At 43.1% G+C, this 18261-nt stretch overlaps 1 protein-coding gene across 12 annotated transcripts in view; it reads right to left on the bottom strand.

The window, feature by feature from the left end:
- HECTD4 (HECT domain E3 ubiquitin protein ligase 4) overlaps positions 1–12424 on the bottom strand; it is a 184685-nt gene extending 172261 nt beyond the window's left edge. For all 12 annotated transcript variants that reach the window (XM_073881102.1, XM_073881107.1, XM_073881104.1 and 9 more), the window contains exon 1: positions 12060–12424. In XM_073881102.1, the coding sequence (XP_073737203.1) occupies positions 12060–12236 (177 nt within the window). In that variant the 5' untranslated portion in view covers positions 12237–12424. The remainder of the gene's footprint in view (positions 1–12059) is intronic.
- Between the last annotated feature and the right edge of the window lie 5837 nt (positions 12425–18261).

Raw genomic sequence — 18261 nt, 5'->3', positions numbered from 1 at the left:
CAGGAAGCCTGCTTCTCCCTCTCCCACTCCCCCTGCTTGTGTTCCCTCTCTCGCTGTGTCTCTCTCTGTCAAATAAATACAATATGATATGAAAATATCTATGATTCCAGGGGCGCCTGGGTGGCTCTGTCATTGGGCGTCTGCCTTCAGTTTAGCTCATGGTCCCAGGGTCCTGGCATCGAGCCCCGCATCACATTAGGCTCCCTGCTCCACGGGAAGCCTGCTTCTCCCACTCCCCCTGCTTGTGTTTCTGCTCTTGTTATCTCTCTAAATAAATAAATAAATAATTAAATCTTTTAAAAAAAAAGAAAGAAAGAAAATATCTATGATTTCAACTGGTTGTACAAAGTTACAGGTTCTGCTAGTACTACTAGGATTCTACTATATTCACAATTGAAGGAAATGCTGAATTTCATCTAAGGTATGAGTAAATGAAGATAAAATTTTCCCCATTCTAGCTCACAAAACCCCTGAATTCTATAGATGGTGTCTGGATTCTATTTTCAGGTTCAGAACCTCTAAAGGAAAGGAAACTCCTTTATTATAAGCTCAAAACATGCTTCCTCCAAAGTTCCACATGTATATTTTTACCTTTCCACCCATTTTGCTCCTTTCTAGATTAAATAAACCAGTAGTTGTCATTCAGCTACACCACGACTAGATGATCAGAAAGAAATCAGAATCAAGAAATAAAGGTCATTCTTCTATTACGTACTACTATTTTGATGAAAATATGTTGACACAGATTGTCCTTTAACATTCTTAATTATTTTATTTCAACAGTAAGAAAAGCAAACATATGAATAGAGATAGGAGGTCCAGATTTTCTAGTCTGCCCTGTAGTTATATCTATTATATTAATCTTTGTTCGTTTGAAATCAGTAATGCAAACTATAAAGCACAAGGCAAATACAGTAAACACAGAAAAGATCCATTACAAATACAAGCTGAACGTTAATATTTTGTTGGTATAAAACCACTACTTGAATGACGCTTCTGTAGTTATTAGAATTACTAAACCTATGATTTGCATAAAATGGTTTGCAAATTACACATCTCCTTATCGTTAATCTAAAATTGCTACAAACTGTGCTATGACCTAGTAATTCAGCCAACCGCAAGTTTCAGTAGAAACATGAGGGATTCAAGTGTGTCCACCCCAAGTGTCCCATCATGGAACATTAATTATTCTACAATTCTACTTAATAGCACTTTATAAACTCAAAGCTCCTCAGAAATATTCAACATTATCAGGAGAGGAATCATACAGCAAGATAAAAATCCCCTTAAGTTATAAACTGTCAGTAGTAATGGATCGCAGAAACACACTTTAATAACCACTACAAATATAAAATTTACAAAACTTTATCAAATAACGCTAAACATTAAAAATGTTTTGGCCTCTGGGGCGCCTGGGTGGCTCAGTCGTTAAGCGTCTGCCTTCGGTTCAGGTCATGGTCCCAGGGTCCTGGGATCGAGCCCCGCAATCGCATCGGGCTCCCTGCTCCGCGGGAAGCCTGCTGCTCCCTCTCCCACTCCCCCTGCTTGTGTTCCCTCTCTCGCTGTGTCTCTCCCTGTCAAATAAATAAATAAAATCTTAAAAAAAAAAATGGTTTGGCCTCCTCTAAACTGGAATTATCTTTAAAATAGCAGATGTGGAGGTGCCTGGGTGGCTCACTCGGTTGAGCGTCTGACTCTTGATTCCGGCTTAGGTCTTGATCTCAGAGTCCTGGGATCAAGCCCCAGGTCAGGCTCCCCACTCAGCGCGAAATTTGCTTATCTTCCCCTCCCTCTCTTCCTCCCCTCCTCCCTCCCCTCCTCCCTCCCTCCTCCCCTGCTTGCACTGTCTCTAAAATAAATAAATAAATCTTTTTAAAAAATAAAATAAAATAGCACATGTGGGGTGCCTGGCTGGCTCACTCAGTAGAGCATGCAACTCTTGATCTTAGGGTTATTTAAAAAAATAGCAGATGTGAGGAAAAAGCAGTAAGGTACAACACGATAATTATAATACATCCATAAATTACTACGCAGCCATTAAAAATTATGTTTTTAGGGCGTCTGGCTGGCTCAGTTGATAGAGCATATGACTTTTTTTTTTTTTAAGATTTTCTTTATTTATTTGACAGAGAAAGAGCACAGACAGGGGGAGTGGGAGAGGGAGAAGCAGGCTCCCCATTAAGCAGGGAGCCCAATGTGGGGCTTGATCCCAGGACCCTAGGATCATGACTCGAGTCGAAAGCTCAACTGACTGAGCCTCCAGGCACCCTGAGCATGCGACTCTTAAACACAGGGTTATGAGTTCAAGCCCCACGTTGGGTGTAGAGATTACTTAAAAAAAAAATAAAATGAATAAAATAAATTATGTTTTTAAATCTAATTTGACAGAATTGCTCCCAATAAGTGATTAAAGGATAAAAACAGTATATAGCATACAATCTCAATTTTGTTTATATATAAAAATATGAACTGAAGGAAACTGAAAAATTAATTAATTAATATAACTATTTCTGGATGGTACAAATAATATTTCTTTTCTCTCTTACACAATAGGTGTTTTCTCTATTTTCTACAACATCCGTGTATTACTTCTTTATAAGCAAAAAAGTTTTGCATAACATAAAAATACCATCAACTTAATGTCATTTTTCATAGAGGTTAAAAAGAAATGTAGAATTACCCTTTATACTGGCATATAAGAGAGAAAATTTTAAGACAGTCTGTGTCTAAACAGTCTGCCTAACAACTACCATGCACTCTGAACACACTTCAGGGGCCAGTGTGTCTCTTCCCAGAGTGGGCAGCTCCCTGGCACAGCTCGAGTCTGGCAGCCTCCCCAGACCATCAGAATAAGAAGTTGCTCTCTCCTGCCTAAATATGGACATGGTCTGTATTAACTGGATTACAGACCAAAATGAGTATATGTCAGGAGCAAAGAAGATCAAGCTGCAAGAGAGGTCCTCTGAAGTGAAGTGATAAGAGCTAGGCAGCACTAGCAGAACACTCTGGCTTCTTTCAGCTGACCGTGGTCCAGCCTGTATCTCCAGGTACCCAACTACATCTAGTGGCTTCCTCTTTTGGAGTGAAAGCCATTGCCTTAAGCAAATGATAAAATTAAGCAAATCCATGAGTTCTAAAATAATCTCTATGAGGGTGTAAGGAAGAGAGGTCCTACCAAACACTGTTACTTGGGAGTATAAACTAATGTGGTCACTTTAGAGAGCAATTTGGCAATATCTATTAAAATTTAAAATGGTCACCTATGACCCAGCAATTCTGCTTCTCAGGAACTGCTCTAGAGAAATATTCCAACACGTGCACAACAGGCATGCAAGGGTATGAACTGAAGGACTGGTTTTAATAGTGAAAAATTGAAGGGGGGGGCTGGGTGGTTCGGTCTGTTGAGTGTCTGACTCTTGGTTTTGGCTCAGGTCATGATCTCAGGGTCATAGAATCCAGGCCCCCTTCAGGCTCTGCACTTAGCGCAGGGTCTACTTGTCCCTCTCCCTCTGCTCCTCCCCGCCCACTCTCTCCTTCTCTCTCAAATAAATAAATAAATAAACAAAATCTTTTTCAAAAATAGTGAAAAACTGAAAACAACCAAAATACCCATTGTGGCAGCCTGAAAAATGCACCCCCCAACCAGATATTTTTTTTTTAAGATTTTATTTATTTATTTGACAGAGAGAGAGAGAGAGAGAGCACAAGTAGGCAGGCAGGCAGGCAGAGGCAGAGGGAGAAGCAGGCTCCCCGCTGAGCAGGGAGCCCGACGTGGGACTCGATCCCAGGACCCTGGGATCATGACCTGAGCCGAAGGCAGACGCTTAACCGACTGAGCCACCCAGGCGCCCCCCCCCAACCAGATATTTAAGTCCTAATCCCCAGGACCTATAAATGTGACCTTGGATGGCAAAAAGGACTTTGCAGAAGTGATTAAATTAAGGATCTTGACATGGGGAGATGAGCCTGGATTATCTGCGGGGGAAGGTTGGGGAGACAGGGTACTCACAGGGGTCCTTACAAAAGGGATGCTGGAGGAGCCAGTCAGAGGAGAAGACATGTGATGACAGATCTGAGACCAACGCCACACACTCTGAAGATGGAGGAAGGAGCACTAGAAGCTATGAACAAGGCCAGGGAACAGATTCTCCCCTAGAACCTGCAGAAGGAACCAGACCTGCCAGCAGCTGACTTTAGTCCAGTGAGACTGACTCATTTTAGACTTCCAGTCTCCACAAACATAAGAGTAAATATAGGAATAAATTTGTGTCATTTTAAGCCATTAAGTGTGTGATGACTTGTTAGCATAGCAACAGGAAATTAAGACACCCATCAGTCGGGGAATGGCTAAATAAGCTAGTATTTCTGGAGTCCCATGCAGCACTTAAAAAAAAAATGTGGTAGATCTGTATATGGAGACACAGGAAGATCAAAACATGTAATTGACTTAAAAAATTATGAAAATATATGTCTAGCATCACATCTTTCCTGTAAGACAGAAAAAAATAATAAAAAGTATATATGCACACAAACACACATAAAAGTACACATTCAAAAATGACCTTGGGGCACCTGGCAGGCTCAGTTGGTAGAGCATGCAACTTTGATCTTGGGGTTATGGGTTCAAGCCACCTTGGGTGTAGAGATTGCTTAAAAATAAAATTTTTTAAAAAATGATCTTAAAGAATACATTAAAAATTTGAGCACTGATTTATTTTTTTATTTTTTTAAAGATTTTATTATTTGACAGAGAGAGACACAGCCAGAGAGGGAACACAAGCAGGGGGAGTGGGAGAGGGAGAAGCAGGCTTCCCGTCGAGGATGTGGGACTCCATCCTGGGACCCTAGGATCATGACCTGAGCCGAAGGCAGACGCTTAATGACTGAGTCACCCAGGTGCCCCTAAAAAATATTTTAATGGATACATAAATCATGTTAAAAAATGCAGGATCAAAGTAATAGTTATACAATATCACAGTCTTCTATCCTTTTGAAGTAACCATGCATTTGTCCCATAGTTGATCACCTGCTGTTATTTACATTTGTCTACAACTATTGACTAAACATCTTACAAAGCAGACTACACTCCTTGTGTTCATCCCACAAGCACCACTGTAAAACAAGATGGAAAGAGGGGGAGGGAGGACAGAGCATGGGGCCCTTTCAGGACTTGACAAGCCTTTCATAATTATCACCACAGCCTTATTAGGAAAGAACAGGTGCACGACAATCCACCCAGTAGCCTGGGCCAACAGGTGGTACTTTGTGACAGTCAATATGGAAGCCAAGAAGACAGATAATAATCAAAACTGATTTATTTAGCAAGACCTTAGACATACAATTGGAGGAAAACTGAAATGAAGACTATTATCTCATCTGCCTAGCCATACTGCAAACAAATTGGGAAGGAAGAAAATTCCAGAGGGATCACACACACAAACACACACACACACACACACCCTACTATCTCCACTATCCACTACAAGAGAAAAAAAAATTCTGTCGATGGCACAGTTTTGCTTTCATATACAATGGGCAGCTGACTGGATATGCAAAAAACAACTTTCCAGCAACGTAGCACCTTATAAAGACAGTCCATACACACTGTAAGTACATAATCACATCCCTCCTTACCTAATCCTTACATTAACCCTATTATTACTCCCCTATTACAGATGATGAAGCGTCTAACATAATAATTTTCGAGCCTGGACCCTGGGCTAGAGTTAGATCTATTTCACTCTCAGCTTTGCTACTAATTGTATGATCTTTGTCAAGTTACTTCACTTCTGTGCCACAGTCTCCTTATTTGTAAAGTAAGGATAACCATAGTAACAACCTTGTAAGGTTTTTGTGAGGACTGAATGAGATAATGGATATGAAGTGCTTAGCACAGAGCCTGGCACACAACATGCTGACACTGTAGTCATGGCGGTAAGTAGAGGTGGGGACAATGATGACAAAGAAGTTGCAGTGGAAGAAGAAACCAGGGATTACTAAAGGTATGGAAATTGCCCAAAGTCACACAGCTAGTACAAGGCAGAGCTAGAATTTCAGTCCCAATCTGATTCTTTAAACCTGACTTTGACCTCTAGGCAATACTGCCTCCCACAGTCATAAGGTACTTCATTCTAACTTTATAGCTAGCCAGCCAAACCTGAGAGCTGGTTGAGCCATTTGTCCAAGCTCACAGAACCCTGCACGAAGATTCAGCGCCTCTTCTTCCAGTGCTCATTAATTACACTGTAATTAACTTTACTCGTAAGCAAAAGTAGTTTTATTCATTTATTCATTACCTCTTCCAAATTTAGAATTTGAAATTCTTTTTTTTTTTTAAGATTTTTATTTATTTATTTGACAGAGAGAGACACAGCAAGAGAGGGAACACAAGAAGGCAGAGTGGGGAGGGGAGAAGCAGGCTTCCCGTGGAGCAGGGAGCCCGATGTAGGGCTCAATGTGGGGCTCAATGTGGGGTTCAATGTGGGGCTCGATCCCAGGACCCTGGGATCAGACCCGAGCCAAAGGTAGACACTTAACAACTGAGCCACCCAGGCGCCCCAGAATTTGGAATTCTATAAAAGTACATAAACCGCTTCCAAAGGAATCTGACCAAAGGATAAACTGGCTGGTGGTATCCTCCTAGGAGAATAGATAAACATTTATAAATCTAAATTATCATCTCAAAGGTTTCATCTGAATGTGTCCTAAGTATTCAAAACCTTAACTTATTCCAGTTGATCAACTCCTCCCCTTACATAGCAAAACAACAAACAATAAACAACAACAAAAAAACCCTCCTGAGCCTTTTTTCATTTCATAAACAGTATCAGTAAAGCATTCTGGGCTTGCACGGGGTTTGTTCATTTGTTTTAATGAGATAGAACAGGCATACAATAAACTGCACATATTTAAAATGTACAATTTGATGAGTTTTGACATATGTATATATACAACTATGAAACCATCACCACAGTCAAAACAGGGAACACAGTCTTCACCCAAAAAGTTTCAAGTACTTTTGTAATCCCTTTTCCCATCCCTTCCAGTCCACCTTCATCCCCAGGCAACCACTGATCTGCTTCCTGTCACTACCAATTAGTTTGCATTTTCTGGAATTTCATATGAGTGAAATCTTACAATATGTATTCCTATTTGTCTAGCTTCTTCCACTCAGCATAAATCATACTTGTTTATCCATTCACCTGTTGATGGGCCTTTAGATTGTTTCCAGTTTTTGGCAAGCACAAATAAAGCTGTCATGAACATTCAGGTTCAAGTCTTTTTGTTGTTGTCGTTATTGTTTTTCATGTTCAAGTCTTTTGCATTGGTGTGAGCATGTGGGGATGGGGTGGGTTCTTATAAAAACCACAATGGAAAATAAGAAACATTAACTGAAATGTCTGAGTTCAAAATTAATCTAAACTGTAGGAAACAAAACATCTTGGCCAATTTGGGCAAGTCAATTAGCTTCTCTCTCAACATCCATATGTGCACGGCCTGTCCCCATTAGAGTTTGTAAAGAAAAATGAGATAGGAAGCAGAAACCTTTTAGAACTTCCACAAATAAGCTATTTTTTTCTTGTAAATTCCCTTAAAAAAAAAGACTAATGTTCTATGAAATTTAATGTAAAATGCAATATTTGAGTTGTCATTTGTTAAGTTTTTTAAAATTTCTCTTAAATTTATATTTATTTCACACTTAAAAATAATTTCCGGGCGCCTGGGTGGCTCAGTTGGTTAAGCGACTGCCTTCGGCTCAGGTCATGGTCCTGGAGTCCAGGGATCGAGTCCCACATTGGACTCCTTGCTCAGCAGGGAGTCTGCTTCTCCCTCTGACCCTCTTCCCTCTCGTGCTCTCTGTCTCTCATTCTCTCTCTCTCAAATAAATAAAAAAAATCTTTAAAAAAAAATAATAATTTTCTACATACTTTCACTTTCTGCCAACAACATGAAATTAAAATAAATACAGGTAGCTGTTTTTTTTTTAAGATTTTATTTATTTGTCAGAGAGAGAGACAGAACACAAGCAGAGGGGGAGGCAGGCAGAGGGAGAAGCAGGCTCCCCGCCAAGCAAGGAGCCCGATGCGGGAATCGATCCCAGGACCCTAGGATCATGACCTGAGCCGAAGGCAGCAGCTTAACCAACTGAGCCACCCCAGGCGCCCCTCAGGTAGCTATTTTAAACACCAAGAAAAAACCTCATTCTGCATTTCTAATGCATTCAAAGTCCTTATCTACCAGCTTTACCTGATCGGCATCCCCTGCGCCCCATCCTCTATCACCGTCCTCTTCCCCTTGGCTTACTGGGCTCAGAGCTCCAAACGAAGGATGCTAAGGATGCTTCCCTCTGAGGGACTTGGCTCTTGCTGTCCTCCGCCTAGGATGTACTTTCCCAAGCAGCCATATGGTACCCTCTCACCTCCTTCAGGCTCTGCTCAAGTGCCATTCTGTGCTCTCCTTTCTGCCCATCCTACATAAAAGGGAACTCTTCCCCACCATCACACCCTATTCCTCCTACCCAGCTATACTTGCCTCCCCAGCACTTATCATTTGAGGTAGTACATATACATATATACTTAATATGTATTTGATTATTTGTTATTGTCTATATCCTCCCACTAAAATAAAAGTTTTTTTAAGACAAAGATTTTATTGTATCCTCTGCTGCGTCCTCAATGCCCAGGACAGTGGGGCCTGCCCGCTTCTGAATTCCACAAATACTTGTTGAAGAAATTTGATTACACACTATTTATTGATTTAAAAAAAATAAATTCTGAGGGGCTTGGCTGCTCAGTCAGAAGAGCATGTGATTCTTGATCTCAGGGTCATGAGTTCAAACCCAACCTCGCGTGTAGAGATTACTAAAAAAAATAAATAAATAAACTTAAAAAAACACTTCTGTTTAAAATTCACTAGGAAGAAAATTTTTAATTCAAATACTGTGCTAGTGCTTAAATTAAAATGCTAAGTCAATGTTGATCCACTTCATAGGATGGGTTCTTTTTTCAAATTGACATTTAACTTTGAGCAGCACTTACAAAGTGAAAAGAACACTGGAATTCAAAGGCAGGAAAGCCAGGATCTAGTCATCTGTCCTGTCATAACTAGCTTCACTACCCAGTCATAACCTCTCCTGATCTCAGACCACTTCTCTCTAAACTGAGGAAAGTGATTATCTCCAAGGCCCCTTCTTGCTCTAAAATTCTAAGACTCTACTGCAGTTAGTGCACACTTATGCATTAAGGTTGCCAATCATAAATTAGTCAGCTTAATCCAAATTTGTCCTAATCCAAAACTGTCAACTGAAGGATTCTATCTAACTAGAAAACACTGTGAAAAAATGGCCATTGGTTAGCCAGATGTCCACTGGAAGGAGAGGGTTAGAAGAATGTACCTCATAGGGGTGGCAGCATTTCAACAGTTTTTTTATTTATTTAAAGATTTTATTTATTTATTTGAGAGAGAGAGACAGAACATGAGCAGGGGGAGTGGGAGAGGGAGAAGCAGACTCCCAGCTGAGCAGGGAGCCCGATGCAGGGCTCAATCCTGGGATGCCAGCATCATGACCTGAGCCGAAGGCAGACACTTACTGACGGAGCCACCCAGGTGCCCCTCAAAAGTTAGTTTTTTAAAAAAGCTGATGACTGGGTGTTATACGAAAACAAGGAATCATGGATCACCACATCAAAAACTAATGATGTACTGTATGGTGACTAATATAATAAAATAAAATTTTAAAAAATCAAAGAAAAATGCAGATATAATGAAAAAGCAAAAAAAATATATAAATAAATAAATAAGCTGATGAACCTCTAATCTGCCTCAAATATGAAAAAAATACATTACTAGAAAGGACATAAAAATATGTTTATTACCCTATCTTTAGCCACTTATGAAATTTTAGATAATTACAAATATAAGTATCATACATGCAAGGAGGATATTATGATCAGGAGGAGATGTATTAGGGACGAACAGACTTGGGTTAATGTTCAGGCTCTCTGTGTGTGATCTTGAGGAAGTCACATACTTAACTCTGCATTTTGCTTGCCTCATCTGCACAATGGGTGCAACATTTATAGTTGTTACAATAGGTAACAGTAGTTAGCTACTAGGATCCTTTTAAGAACTTAATAAGATGATGTCTGACACACAGAATATCCTTAATCAATATTATTATTAAATAACTAAATGTGAATACACCCTTGCAAAGACAAATCTAACAGCCACAAAACATTCTTAGCTATTCATTTCTACTGATACAATATAGCCTATATAACATACAGAAAGAAATGAAAAAAGTTCTTCACCACTGACAGTCATATTTATTACCCATACACATACTGGTTTCTGAAAGGTCAGAACATACATTTTCTTTAAGAGTTTTTAAAATTCTACCAAGCCAGGGAGGTTTTCTTTAAGATCATTCTTCTGTGGAAAGAGGTGACAAATACTCAATACATTTATGCAGTAAACATCTTAGGAAAGCCAACCTAAGAGCTCAGGTATTTTTAACTACTCCTACCTTTTTAATCCTAAAAATAAATATATTACATACTATAAAATTTTAGGATCTGTGAACTTAGTCTCTAAGAAACAAAGAGCATCCACTTCCCACATTTCACATTCAACAAAGTCAATTAAATAAAAAGATTCCACCATCATAGCATAATACCCTTTGAGCTTTCAAGCCGATAAGACACTCAGACACTTGCTTTTTCTAGAATAGGCCCAAATGAGACACAAGAAAACCATAATCCTATGTTAGGAATTCCCTATCAACTGGTATCTTCCCTTTTGGGTGGCCAGACTGTAAAATAAGTCAATTAAGAGTTCACAATGGGAATGCTGCAACCTCAACCTCAAATCCAGACACAAAACACAGTGGAACGCATTCACATCTCAAGCACACCCAAACATCTTGGCCGACGCGATCTGATCACTACCGTTTCCAGAAACACACAGCAATGGGTTTTAATCCATTTCTATAAATGTTCCTTGTGCTGAAAGCCGAAGTGCATGCAAAACCGCAAAATACGAAAGATTCTTCGCATTCCGTTTTTAGCCAGAAGACAGGCCATCCTCTCTGCGCCCTGCCCCAGAGAGTCCTCCTTGCGACAGCAAGAATTTCATGACACCCCATGCTACATACACATCAAAATATCACCCCACAAAGTGGAGGGGGTGCAGCGTCAGCATCGGCTGGCCTCGATGAAATGATACTGCCAGTATTCCCACCTCTGGGCAAACACGAAACCAAGTGAAGTCGGTGGAAAGTTCTCATCAACCGAGCATATTTGGTTTCCTTCTGCCCCCAAACCCAGCAGCAACACAAAAACGGAGATTTCCTTTTGCACCTGCCACAGCTCCTGAGCTTCGGCTTCTCGGAGACCCCCGAGCTCACGAAAAAGGCCTTGAGGCCTAAAGCGCCCGTGACCCTTTGCGGAGAGCGCACGGAGGGCCCCTGTAGCATCACCCTCGCTGTCCACACTGCCCGCTTCCCTGACAAAGGCCCCGTGTCAATCCGAGGCACGACACAGAGAAGTTGCTGGATTGCCCATCACGGACCGACAGCTGCCAATACCCTCCCCCGGGGGAAAGAAAAATCAACATAGAACTGGGAATGAGAAAGGGGGAGGTATACAGCGTTAAAATTAAAATGTCCCCAAAGCTAAGCAACCTGGGTGTGCCCTGGAAGTGAGTCCAGGGGGTCCATGGGGGAGGGGAGACAGAGCCTGGGAGGCGACGGTGGCTCTTCCAGGGCGTGAAGGCCGTGCCGGGTGATAGTCTAATAAAATGCCGGGTGTCAGAACGCTCAGAATGAAACCACAAATCCAATACCCGGCGGGCTTGAGGCCCCGAGGAGGCAGGGAGGCGGGCGGGCTGCGGATCTACAGCCGAGGCCCCCCACCTGTCCTCCCCGCGCCCACACACCTGCCGGGGCAGCCTTCGGGGGGGTCTCGGGGTGGGGGTGAGGCAGAAATGTGATGGCCCGACCCCGGGGATGCCGGGCGGGTGGGCTCATCTGCTGCCAGCCGCCGGGGAGCAGCCTCGCTCACCTCCAAGTCGGTGTCGGCGGCCTCCGGGGCCCCGAGGATCTCGCTGGGCAGCTCGGCCAGGTCGGTGACCCGGATCAGCCCGTCGTGCAGGAAGATGGTCTCCTCCTTCACTGAGAGCCACTGCGCCGAGTCCGCGGCCGCCGCCGCCGCAGCTGCCGCGGCCGCAGACGAACCCATGGCCCCGGCTGAGGGGTTGACGGTGAGAGGCAGCCGCCCGGCCCGGGGGAGACGCGAGCAGGAGCCGCCGAGATCACCAGTCCATAGCAGCAGCCGCCGCGCCCGCCTGCAGCGCCCCGCTCGCAGCCTCGCCTGTGCAGCTCCGCCCTAGGCGGTCCAAGCCGCCATCCCCCCACCCCCGGCCCCTGAGACCCCGGCCCCGCCACCACCGCCGCCGCCCTGAGGAGCAGGACCCGCCTCTGCAGCTCAGCAGCCAACTGTCAGTGAGACGCCATGTTGGGGGCGGGGCTCCCGGCATGCCCCGCGGAGCGGACAATACAGGCTCCGCCCACTAACTTAGTCCCGCCCACCCAGGGCGGCCCGGGGCTAACGGGTTTGCTGGACCTCTGCCCTGCCTTTCACTCGGTCTTGTCCTCAGACTGACCTTCCCTTCTCCTACCCCTAGACGTTCGGGGGCGCCCTGGGTCTGCAGTCCACCGGGAGAAGAAGCCTCCTCCTCCCCTCCTCTACTTACTCAGGTATGCACCCCTTGCAGGGGGCAGAACCCCTACCCTAGGCAGAACATGGAGGTTCACTCCCTCCTTTCGTATTTAAATGAGATATATGCAAAAATCTGGCACAGTGCACACTTGTTCGTAAGCACTTGGTAGCGCCTCACAGTAGGTGTTTCATATTTACCAAAATGTCTAGTACTCAGTAAGCACTCAAAACCTGATGAAAATAAAGCACCGGTCACAATGCTTAGTGCCCAGCATCTAGCACTTAGGAAGTGCTCCCTGGTGGGGTTGAAACTATTGTTATATTCCACCAATATTCAACACTGATTGACGTGCACCTTAAAAATATGTACGCCGGGGCGCCTGGGTGGCTCAGTCGTTAAGCGTCTGCCTTCGGCTCAGGTCATGGTTTCAGGGTCATGGGATCGAGTCCCACATCGGGCTCCCTGCTCCGCGGGAGGCCTGCTTCTCCCTCTCCCACTCCCCCTGCTTGTGTTCCTGCTCTCGCTGTCTCTGTCTCTGTCAAATAAATAAATAAAATCTTTTAAAAAAAAATATGCACGCCATCCCATTTTTATTAAGACAAGAAAGGAAAGAACTATGTAAAGAAAAATGTGTAGAAGAACACATTCCAAATTGTTAATGTGAGTTGCTATGCAGAGTGGGACCGGTCTGTATGGGTGAGGTGAAGATTGCTATCTTTGTATTGCTTTTATAATTTAAAAAAAGCACTCATTGTGGCACCTGGGTGGCTCAGTCATTAAGCGTCTGCCTTCTGCTCAGGTCATGATCCCAGGGTCATGGGTTCGAGCCCCACATCGGGCTCCCTGCTCAGCAGAAAGCCTGCTTCTCCCTCTCCCACTCCCCCTGCTTGTGTTCCCTCTCTCGCTGTGTCTCTCTGTCAAATAAATAAATAAAATCTTAAAAAAAAAAATAAAAGCACTCATTGGTACCAAAGGACTTGAAAATGTATGTATGTCCACCAAAAAAAAAAAAAAAAACAACAGAAATGAAAACCCAAAACCATGCACAGAGATGTTTATAGCAGCTTTATTCATAATTTCCACAACTTGGAAGTAACCAGCATGCCCTTCTGTACATGAATGGATAAACCGAGGTCCATCCAAGCAATGGATTATTATTCAGAGCTAAAAAGAAATGACTATCAAGCCATGAAAAGACATGGAGGAAACTTCAAGGCATATTACTAAGTGAAAGAAACCAATTTGAAAAGGCTACATATGGGGCACCTGGGTGGCACAGTCGGTTAAGGGTGGGACTCTTGGTTTCAGCTCAGTCACTGAGCTTAGATCGTGAGATGGAGCCTGCTTGGGGCTCTCTTGTGGGATTGAGCCCCCCCATTGGGCTCTGCACTCAGCGTGGATTCTGCTTAAGACTCTCTCTGCCCCTCCCCCCTCTCTAAAATAAATAAATTAATTAAGGGATGCCTGGGTGGCTCAGTCGATTAAGCGTCTATCTTTAGCTCAGGCCATGATCCCAGGGTCCTGGGATCAGAGTCCCACTTCAATCCAGGCTCCCTGCTCAGGGGGAAGTAGGCTTCTCCCTCTCTGGCTGCCACTCCCCCAGCTTGCACACTCTCTCTCTCTCTCTCTCAGTCAAATAAAATCTTTATGACAAATAAATAAATAAATAAATAAATAAATAAATAAATAAATAAAATTTAAAAAAGAAAAAAGGCTACATACTGTGTGATTCCAACTATAGGACATTCTGGAAAAGGCAGAACTATGGAGACAGTAAAAAGATCAGTGGTTGCCAGGGTTTTGGGGTATGATGAGAGTGATGAATAGGCAGAGCATGGAGGATTTTTAGGGCAGTGAAAATACTCTGTTTGGTACCATAACGATGGATACATGTCCTTATTTATTTGTCCAAATGCATAGAATCCACACCACCAAAAGTGAACCATAATGTAAGCTATGGACTTTGGGGATGATGATGTGTCAGTATAGGCTCCTCATTTGCAACAAATGTACCATCTGGTGGGGAAACTTAAAGGCAAGGGAAGCTATGCAGGTGTGGAGGCAGGGAGTATATGGAAAATCTCTGTACCATCCTCTCAATTTTGCTATGAACCTAAAACTGCTCTGAAAAATAGTTTTCATAAAGAGTAAATAAGCAAATGAATCAGAAGAACATTAAGGTACAAACCCTTTGATCTAGCAATTCAACTCTGAAGAAGTTGTTCAAAGGAAATAATCAGACCCGTAGTCAAGGATGCATATACAGGGATGTACAGGTCAATACTGTTCATAAGAGGAAAAATTATAACCTTCTAAACGGCCAACAATATGCAAATAGTTAACCATAATAATGGTATATCCATAAGATGAAATATTATGAAGCCATTCAGAATAATGTTTATGAAGAATAGTAATGTAATGCAAGTGAATGTTCATGATCTATTGCTAAATGGAAAAAAATCAGGCTAAGATAGTAAGGAAGTTTTGGAATTTAATTATGTTTATGTATGATTACATCTTAAAATTACATGCATGTATGACTATAGATATAAAAGCCTGAAGGGTATCATGCCTGATATAACATTTGGGTGAATCTCAGCAATGCATTTACAACTGACTGGGGGATCTGTGGTTTGTACTTTGGAATGTTTTCCCAGTTTTCTTCCTAGAACATGTATTACTTTTGAAAAATAGAGGGGCTCCTGGGTGGCTCAGTCGTTAAACATCTGCCTTCAGCTCAGGTCATGATCCCAGGGTCCTGGGATCGAGCCCTGCATCAAGCCCCACATGGAACTCCCTGCTCCGCAGGAAGCCTGCTTCTCCCTCTCCCGCTCCCCCTGCTTGTGTTCCCTCTCTTGCTGTATCTCTCTCTCTGTCAAATAAATAAATAAAATCTTTAAAAAAGAGAAAAATTTTATTTTTTTTAAGATTTTATTTATTTATTTGAGAGAGAGAGAATGAAAGACAGAGAGCACGAGAGGGAAGAGCGTCAGAGGGAGAAGCAGACTCCCTGCTGAGCAGGGAGCCCGATGCGGGACTCGATCCCGGGACTCCAGGATCATGACCTGAGTCGAAGGCAGTCGCTTAACCGACTGAGCCACCCAGGCGCCCAAGAAAAAAATTTTAAAAATAAAAGCTATTGGGGCGCCTCGGTGGCTCAGTCGATTAAGTGTCTGCCTTCGGTTTAGGTCATGATCCCTGGCTCTTGGGATCAAGCCCTGCTCATCAGGGAGCCTGCTTCTCCCTCTCCTCCCCGTTCACACTGTCTGTCACTCTCTCTGTCTCTCTCTCTCTCAAATAAATAAATAAAATCCTTAAAAATAAATAAATAAAAGCTACTGAGCACCTAGGTGTCAGAATACATCCATTCATTTATCTACCATATACCCTTCAGAGTATTCATTAGCAGCCTCGTCATACAAGAACTGAGGCTCAGAATTAAGTGGCTGGCACCTGCCTAGGAATTGGCAGAATCAAGATTTGAACCCATAGCAGGCTCCATCCTGCACTGCCTCCCTCCTAAATAAATAATTCATATTCATAGCACTGTTACAACAATCTCATGTCCCTTATCATGATTTTAATTTCATTTTTTTTAAGATTTTATTTATTTATTTGACAGAGAGAGACACAGCGAGAGAGGGAACACAGCAGGGGGAGTGGGAGAGGGAGAAGCAGGCTTCCTGCGGAGCAGGGAGCCCGACATCGGGCTCGATCCCAGGACCCTGGGATCATGCCCTGAGCCGAAGGCAGACGCTTAACGACTGAGCCACCCAGGCGCCCCTTAATTTCATTTTTATACTTATTCCACAAGCATTTTTTTTAAAGATTTTATTTATTTATTTGAGAGAGAGAGAATGTGCCTGAGAGCAAGCACGAGCAGGGGGGAGGGGCAGAGGGAGAGGGAGAAGCAGACTCCCTCTGAGCAGGGAGCCCAATCTGGGGCTTGATTTCAGGACCCTGGGATTATAACCTGAGCCCAAGGAAGACACTTCACCTCCTGAGCCACCCAGGCGCCCTCCACAAGCATTTGCTAAGCCCCTAGTAAATGTCAAATCCTGGGAGGTATATAGAATGGAGATCTATCTGAATACCAGGATTAATATATGAAAAATTGACTCCCCGCTCTCAGAGACCTGGACAGTTATAATAACATGTGTTGAAAGTATTCCACAGAAAGATGGCCCTTCTCCTTTTATTCATTCAACAAATATTTCTTTTTTTTTTTTAAGATTTTACTTATTTATTTGAGAGAGAGAGAATGAGAGAGAGACCATGAGAGGGGGGAGGGTCAGAGGGAGAAGCAGACTCCCCGCTGAGCAGGGAGCCCGATGAGGGACTTGATCCCAGGACTCCAGGATCATGACCTGAGCCGAAGGCAGTCGCTTAACCAACTGAGCCACCCAGGCGCCCTCAGGTTTTAGAATCTAAATAACCTTCTTGTGTAGCTCAGAGAAACATTATCCTGCTCTTATTGTTTATATTTCAAGATCAGGAGTCAAGACGCCCAGGAAATATTGTCCTTCACCCCAATTAATAAAAGCAGCATATATCCAGGGCTGAAAGACTTTAGACTGCATAATGAATAGTTATTTAATATTTTAACAACAGTAATTAATTAGTCATAGGACTGCATGCCTGCCACCATACCATGATGAGACAGCTGATGAATTAATATTTATAGAGACCCCTCCGGAAAAAGATAATTTACTGGGAATTTCTAGAATGGTCAGAAGGACAAAGAAAGTCCCTGGTCAAAAGAACTCTATGCTGGAAGCCTTGGGGCAGAGAATCTAAATTTAGTCAAGACAACACACACACACACACACACACACACACACACACACACACACACTATGCACACAGGAAACATACATTCATAGGTTCATAGAAAGAAAAGTTTCATGGTTGATGATTTCTTTTCTTTGGAGTTGTCCTTTTCCACTCTTACATTCGAGAATGGGGTATCGGGATGGGAAGGTAAGGTACTGACCGAGCAACCCTAAGTTGGAAGCAAAGAGGAAGCACGAGAAAGCAGGAAGAATAGCTTTTGGGCCTCAGTTTTCCCTGGGAGGCATCTCCCCAAGAGACAGCAGGCTTGTTGATGGAGACCATCTCCCTGCTGCCCCAGCTGCTGACGTGATGTTCACTGGCCTCAGCTCAAGCTGGGGCCCCTCTGGGATTTTGCAATATCTCTCCCTTCTGCTGGCTTCTCTGTACCAGCTGACTGTCTAAAATGCGTCTGTAATCCTGACTAGGCTCACAAAAATGCGAGTGTGGCGTGAAGATAAGTGGTCCTTGAAAAGCCTTAATAGAGCTTGAAATAGCTTTAAACAGAGCATCCATGTTAATTTTTAAGGTTTTTCAAAACACCAAGGAAAAAAACACATGCACACACACTGACAGAAACTGTGGGGGAGATTGATTATTTCCATCTCACTAATCATAGTCTCAAAGAGGAAACATACACCTACTCATTATCTTTTTTTCCCCAAATGATCTGGTAGGTCCTGTTCTTTTTCTTTCTTTCTTTCTTTCTTTCTT

The sequence above is a fragment of the Callorhinus ursinus genome, unplaced genomic scaffold, assembly GCF_003265705.2.
Source record: "Callorhinus ursinus isolate GAN/ISIS: 27379988/994484 unplaced genomic scaffold, GSC_fseal_2.0 scaffold41, whole genome shotgun sequence".
Taxonomy (NCBI): Eukaryota; Metazoa; Chordata; class Mammalia; order Carnivora; family Otariidae; genus Callorhinus; species Callorhinus ursinus.
Note: the sequence above shows the minus strand (reverse complement) of the source record. Positions and strands in the feature narration are given on the sequence as shown.